This window comes from Kogia breviceps, chromosome 1 (assembly GCF_026419965.1).
Source record: "Kogia breviceps isolate mKogBre1 chromosome 1, mKogBre1 haplotype 1, whole genome shotgun sequence".
NCBI classification, from domain to species: domain Eukaryota; kingdom Metazoa; phylum Chordata; class Mammalia; order Artiodactyla; family Physeteridae; genus Kogia; species Kogia breviceps.
This window is the reverse complement of record NC_081310.1, coordinates 117,101,257-117,108,216: the sequence shown is the minus strand read 5'-3', so window position 1 is coordinate 117,108,216 and position 6,960 is coordinate 117,101,257. Positions and strand designations below refer to the sequence as shown.

At 57.6% G+C, this 6,960-nt stretch overlaps 1 protein-coding gene across 5 annotated transcripts; it reads left to right on the top strand.

The window, feature by feature from the left end:
* Positions 1–12: 12 nt before the first annotated feature.
* Positions 13–6,819, top strand: RHOC (ras homolog family member C). Of its 5 annotated transcripts, none has more exons than XM_067042073.1 (5): positions 13–61; positions 3,962–4,193; positions 4,732–4,852; positions 5,180–5,310; positions 6,210–6,819. In XM_067042073.1, exons 2-5 carry the CDS (start codon positions 4,038–4,040, stop codon positions 6,381–6,383), a joined length of 582 nt encoding a protein of 193 aa, XP_066898174.1. In that variant the 5' UTR covers positions 13–61; positions 3,962–4,037; the 3' UTR covers positions 6,384–6,819. The 5 variants fall into 5 exon arrangements, with proteins under 5 accessions (XP_066898174.1, XP_066898185.1, XP_066898167.1 ...); XM_067042084.1 differs by lacking the exon at positions 13–61 and adding an exon at positions 252–347; XM_067042066.1 differs by lacking the exon at positions 13–61 and adding an exon at positions 252–896.
* Positions 6,820–6,960: the final 141 nt, after the last annotated feature.

Below are 6,960 nucleotides of genomic sequence, written 5' to 3'. Positions count from 1 at the left end.
TGACCCCACCCCGGGCGCCTCTCAACTTTCCCGACGCCGGTCCGCCGCTAGGAGCTGGAAGGTGGGGCAGAGGCAGAGTCCTCAGGGGTCCCGTTCGCCGCGCTTCGCCACGCTGCCCATTCCTCCACAGTCCCGGCATCTCCCCCAGACTCCGGGGGCTCTCGCTGGGCGACCCTCTGGGGCCGTGAGCGGGGGCCGTGGGCGGGCGGAGCCAAGGGCCGCCCGGCCCGCCCCTCCCCGCGAGTCGCCCCACCCCGCCGCGGCGCTGGAGGAGGGCGGGGCGGTGCCCCTCGGGTCAGTCTCTGCCTCCGGCACCGGCCGCGCAGCTGGAAGCGGCTGAGCGGAAGGTATCCCGGGTTGGGGCTCTGGGCGGCGGGGTCGTCCTGGGAACTCATCCCCAGGAGAGCACTTCCCCCCTTCACCGCCTGGCAGGAGTTCGGGGCGCCGGCTGGGGAGGGGCTTTGGTCCGAGCGCGGGCCGCCTGCCCTCCCTTGTACGCGGCGTCTGGGAGGTGCGGGGGTCGGGCCGGCTCGGCCCCTCCCTGCCCTGCTGGGCTGCAGTGAGGGGCCCCGGGAATTGCCCCGCACGGCCTCTCGCCTCTTGGTGTCCGAGTCGGAGTCAGTCCCTTCTCCTCCCGGCTTCCCGGAACCTGCCCGGCCGGGCGAGGGGAGAGACGGCAACTTGGGTCTCCGCGAGGGAGCCTCAGCGCAGACGCTCTAGCTCCCGGGCCTCGCGGCCCTCTGTGGACCTGGGCTTGGGTGTGGGTCGGGGCCCGAGTCCGGGTTGAGGCGGGAATAGGGGCGGGTGTGACCGCGGGGGCTGCCACTGCCCCGGGGGTCTGGACGTCGCCCTAGATGGTCGCCCTAGATCGTTTCTGGAGCCGGCCTGGAGTGGAGGTACGGGAGATTGGGAAGGATCCAGGGGTGTGTGTGTGTGTGTGTGTGTGTGTGTGTGTGTGTGTGTGTGTGTGTGTGTGTGTGTGTGTGTGTGTGTGGTTTTCAAGTTGAGGAGGAGGTACGGGAGATTGGGAAGGATCCAGGGGGTGTGTGTGTGTGTGTGTGTGTGTGTGTGTGTGTGTGTGTGTGTGTGGTTTTCAAGTTGAGGAGGAGGTACGGGAGATTGGGAAGGATCCAGCGTGTGTGTGTGTGTGTGTGTGTGTGTGTGGTTTTCAAGTTGAGGAGGAGGTATCTGATTTCTTCCCTAGACCTCAGGGGTGGTGGGCAGGATATAGCAGAACCTGGTTCATCTGGAAATCTAGAGAATGATCGAGGAGACGGCAGCTGTTTTATTCCAGGGAAGGCCCCAGAAGTTCCAGGGTCATTCCAGGCCCCGTGCGGGGTTTGGTTGCCCCTCTTAGGGTCAGTGGGGCAGTTCCTCAGGGGCTGCCTCTCACAGGGAGCTGTTGTTCTCTCCATCTTGGCGTTGGGCCTGGTGGCCTGGCCTGGCCTGGCCTGGGCCAACTACTTTTCTGAGCCTGAAGGGAACGTCTTCTAATTGAGCTGGGGGGCTCTAGGTCATTTAATGCATGCCCTTGCCCTGGAGTTCTGGCCTCTGCCCACCACAGTCTGGTGCCACCTAAACTGCCTTGCCTGGGGCGGGGAAGGACAGTGGCATACTCCTGCCTAAGCAATTGGTATTCTCCCCAGTGGTGAATGCTTTCCATCCCTCCATCAACACTGCCCATTCCAGGTTGAGGCTACCCCAGCCTGTCTTCCCACAGTTGGACCAATGGAACCTGTGGGAGTAGGTGAGGGTGCTTGCTGGTCACCTGGGTGGAATTTCCAGGGGACCCCCTTTTCTTTCTTTTTAAAAAATTAATGTGTTTTATTTATTTTTGGCCGCGTTGGGTCTTCGTTGCTGCGCAGGGGCTTTCTCTAGTTGCGGTGAATGGGGCCTACTCTACGTTGCGGTGCGCGGGCTTCTCATTGCAGTGGCTTCTCCTGTTGCAGAGCACAGGGCTCTAGGGCGCACGGGCTTCAGTAGTTGTGGCACAGGGACTCAGTAGTTGTGGCTCGCAGGCTCTAGAGCGCAGGCTCAGTAGTTGTGGCGCACGGGCTTAGTTGCTCCACGGCATGTGGGATCTTCCCGGACCACGGCTCGAACCCATCTCTTGCATTGGCAAGCAGATTCTTAAGCACTGCACCACCAGGGAAGCCTGAGACCCCGTTTTCTGAAGGGTGGTTTCCGTTTTTGGAGGGGATCTGCTGGTAGGGTGAATGTCTTCTTGCCTGTTTTGGGGGTATAAGAGAGAGACCCTGTTGTGATGGGGAGAGTGTGGCCGTGCACTCAACTCCTATAAATTCCCTCTGATTCATATCCACTTGCCCCCATCCCACTGTTGTGCATGTGTGTGTGGAGGGGAGGGAGGCCACCCGGGATCCCACTGCTGAAGAGAGCTTGCCTTGGGCTGGAGTATTCGCTCCCTAAAAGGCAGACCAAGGCAGGGCTGTGAGGTTGGTGGTGGTGTGTGGGGAGTAAAGGAGTTCAGCCTAGTTTGACAGGATGTGGGACTGAGAAAAAGCCAGGTTTGGGGCAGAGATCAGGTTACCGTCCCCTTCTTTTTTAACTACTCCCTGTGTGGTTGGTGCTGGGACTGGCCCTCATTTGTCTCTTTTTTGGGGGCTCCTCCCAGCACCGGCTCCAGCCCCCGCTTCTCCCAACAGCCTCGACTTCATCTCAGGCCCAGAGCCCGCCCTCTCTTCCTCCTGGGCTGTAGGCCTGGGAACTCCAGCCGGCTGGAGGTCAGCTCCTCTCCCCAGGGAAGGAGGAAGTGAGGCTCAGCTTAGGCTCGGGGAAGCTGGGAAGGTGTGATGAACTGTGCAGATGCTTTTTGGTGTGTGTTGTGGGCAGGGGACACATGGAAACCCCAGGAAGCTGACTCCTTGCCCTGAGTCACAGGGAGGGGTGGGCAGGGCCTCAGGGTGAGCTAGACAGAGTAGAGGAAGGGGCTGTTCCAGGGAGTGGGTGGAGGTGATTCTCTAGTGGATTATTCTCAGTCGCTCTGCTGTGGTAGATGTGTGGCTCCCTACAGTGTGGTCATTGTCCCCTGCCAGGGGCTGAGTGACCCAGTGTAGCTTCCAGGCCCAGTAGGAAGCAGGGGGAGAAAGGCAGGCTGCCCGAATGTGGGCTGTGGGCACTGCCTGGACTGAGCCTCCTTTGTGTGACTCGGGGCTCTGGGGACCGGGACAGGGTGGGCCAGGGAAGCCTGCTGGCTGCTGCCGCTGCCCTCTGTCTGGGTTTCCCTCCCTGTGCTCTCCTTCCCACCTCTGGGGTGATATGTAGAAAAGCAACAGACTCTAGAGTCACACAGCCCTGCTTTGAGTGCCATCCCTGCCACAACTCTGAAATGTCTTAACCTCAATGAATCTCACTTTCCTAATTTGTCAAAATAGGGAGCTCACTACCTACCTCCCAGGCTTCTGGGGACTGAGGGAGGTGATTTTTGTCCAAATGCCCACCATAGTGCCTGGCACCTAGGGGTGTGATAAATATTCTTTCCCTTACCAACCCATATGGGTAGGGACTCTTGGTTTTTCTCTGGGCAGGCATGACTTGTGTTGACTGAGGGACGATGTGTTCCAGATTGGACCTTCACAATTATTAAACTTTAAAAAGTATCGAAATCCTGGTAACAAATACATCTGACTTGAAACCCTGATATGTAGAATAGATAAAAGCTTGCCCTTCTGGACATGTCACTGGTCCCTGAGCACCCCTCTAGGTGTCCAGGGGCCCACAGTTGGGGAGTGGATTAGATTAGAACTCATGCTTTCTGGCTCCCAAGTGGGTGGTTCTTCCACCTCCCATTTCTGTATTCTAGCCCATGGGGGAGACCTGTCCCTGACCTTGAGATTAGGAATTTCAAGCTCAGTTGCCCGACCAATTGGTTCTTGGCAAGAACATGCCTGAGCAAGCCCCTTTCCCTCCCTCCTCTCCCTTCACTGGATGCCTTGGTTTCCAGGGAGGACGTGGGGGCCCCAGAGAAGTGTTTGTGGATTTACTGGCTTTACCCAACATCCCCACTGCCAGCCCCAGCCATGGCTGCCATTCGAAAGAAGCTGGTGATCGTGGGGGATGGGGCCTGTGGGAAGACCTGCCTCCTCATCGTCTTCAGCAAGGATCAGTTCCCAGAAGTCTATGTCCCTACTGTCTTTGAGAACTACATCGCAGACATAGAGGTGGACGGCAAGCAGGTAAAGGCGAAGAGCCCCTTGGAACCACGCCTGCCCCCATCACTTATGGACCTGGGATGTCCGTGCTCACCATCCACCCATGTCCTTGCTTCACTCTCCCTGCTGGAACCAGTGGAAGTTAGGAAGTGAAACTGCAGTCTTAGGAAATCTGGATAACCTCCTGGTTTTTTACACGCTGGCTCTGTAATCTGGGCCCAGTCCCTTTGCCTCTGGACTTAAGCTCCCCCAGCTGTGAAATGGAAATAATGGTAAGGCCTCCTTCGAAGGGTTTTTATGAGTATTAAATAAAATAGTGGCGCTCCCCATGGCAGCTCAAACTGCACAAAGATCAAACGCCGTTGTCTCAGGATTTAAGAAACTCACCTTAGTTTATGTTGTGACAATGATTAGCACTATCCCTGGCACATAGTAGGTGCTCAATAGGTAGATGTTCAGTGAACCTAAGGGACCAGGATTTCAGAGAGGACCTCTGGGTGGCAGGGTGTGGGGTGTGTAACTGGGGCCCTCAGCCTAGCTAAGCACTGGCCCTGTGTGTCAGGTGGAGCTGGCTCTGTGGGACACAGCAGGGCAGGAAGACTATGATCGCCTGCGGCCTCTCTCCTACCCGGACACTGACGTCATCCTCATGTGCTTCTCCATTGACAGCCCCGACAGCCTGGGTGAGGGGGTTGGAGGGAGGGGGCTGAGAATCCCTTGGAATCAACCAACCAGAGGGAGCTCTTGCCTTGGCTCCTTTCAGCCATCTTCAGAAGCTGTGTGGGAGGGGTGCCGGGGAGCCCCATTAGCCTCCTTCCGCGTGGTGACTCTGGCCCTCAGAGGGCTCGGGGGAGGGTGTGTACTGTGAGGTGGGGTGGTGGGTTGACCTGTGAAAGGGACTATCATGCTGAATAGCCTCTAAGACTCTGCCCTAGGGAGACAAGGGGACCCAGGGGAAGCCTTCTAGCCTAAGTGGAGGCACCAACACCTGTTGGGACGTGTCTGTGCAGAAAACATTCCTGAGAAGTGGACCCCGGAGGTGAAGCACTTCTGCCCCAACGTGCCCATCATCCTAGTGGGGAATAAGAAGGACCTGAGGCAAGATGAACATACCCGGAGAGAGCTGGCCAAGATGAAGCAGGTGGGTGCAGCTGCCAAGCTGGGAGGCCTTGGGGTGGAAGGTGCCCTCTGAGGGCTTGCAGGCTGGTGAAGGAGCCTCCCTCCTACTGACTCCCCGTGTTAGAAGTGACAGTAGCGTCCACCTCCTTCCCCCCTGGCACCCCCACCCTGGTGAGGGAGAACCAGAGGGGCCCTTAGGGTCTGACCCAATATTCAATGAGACTGTCAGAGGACAGTGACTTGTCCAGGGTCACTTGGCATTTTGTCTGTTGTCCACTGTTTGGCCATTAAGATGAATGAGAAAATCCTTGCTCTCAGGGAACCGGGTTCTTAAAGTAGATGTTTTGCTTCAGGTATGCAGGTGGAGCCATCAGAGTATACCTGGGGAGGTGTGTGGGTTGCTGTGGATGTGGAACGGAGGGTATTCTAAGTGGCTGGGAAAAGGCCCAGAGTGAGGGAGCTGGCTTATTTGGGGACCTGGTAAGTGGCTTTCTAGCCAAAGGACGAGTTGATTAGGGAGAGCTGCCAGGATAAGGAATCTAGACTATTCTTTGAAGATAATTATGGCAAAGTGTTAAACTGGGGACAGATGTGGTTAGAGTCAGCATGTTAGAAAAATGATTCTGGCAGCCATAGAGGATGGATTGGAAGAAAGTGAGAACAGAGGCCGGGAGGTCAGTCAGGAGATGGTAGATTCTCACTCAGGCAAGAGAAGAGTGTACCGTGGGGTATAGGGCTGATGGAGAGAATTTTGAAGGTAAACATGAGTCTTGGGTCTCTAGCCTAGACGGTCTCCACGGTGGCCCGGCTTGGATGCTTTGTGGGGTCAGGGCTGGAGGAGATATTTGTTCTTGTTACAAATATGGGTGAGGTGCACCTAACGAGAAGCTTCCTTTGACCACTCTCCGTCTACCTTCCCAGGAGCCTGTTCGATCTGAGGAAGGCCGGGACATGGCAAACCGGATCAGTGCCTTTGGCTACCTTGAGTGCTCAGCCAAGACCAAGGAGGGGGTGCGGGAGGTGTTTGAGATGGCCACTCGGGCTGGCCTCCAGGTCCGCAAGAACAAGCGCCGGAGGGGCTGCCCCATTCTCTGAGATCCCCAAGCCTCCCCTCCTCCCCCACCTCCCTTCACAGGGGTACAGAAACTCCCCCTGCCCCCAGCAGCCCCACCCGATTAGGGGTCCCTGCTGAAGGCTCCCTTTCCCAATTCCCTCCTGCCCAGGACTGCATCGCACTTCCCCAGTCCTGATGGTGGTGGCCCTAGGCCCCGTCTCAGCGCTCTGGGAACCAGAGCACAGTCCCTCCTCCTGTTGCCTTGGTCCAGGGGTGGGGCTCTTGATCCCTTTGGCCTCCCCCAGAGGATCATCACACCAGCACTTTATACACTTCTGGCTCACAGGAGAGTATCTGGGGTAGGGGACTTGGAGGGTGTAACCCAGAGTCACGGGCCCCTGGTGTTTCTGCTTTGGGCAGGGGCCTTGCATCTGGCTGTACTTGGTGTGAGGCATGAATAAAGGCCATAGGCTCCAACATGTGTGTGGCTTCCGCTCCTTGTGAGCCTGGGGTCCCATCTCTCCAGGGTGCTTGCCAGGCTGGCCCCCTGTCTGCAAAGGCAGGACTCCCGGGCAGGCAGGGTGGAGTCCTGGAGAAAAGGATGAGGTCATGCCTGGC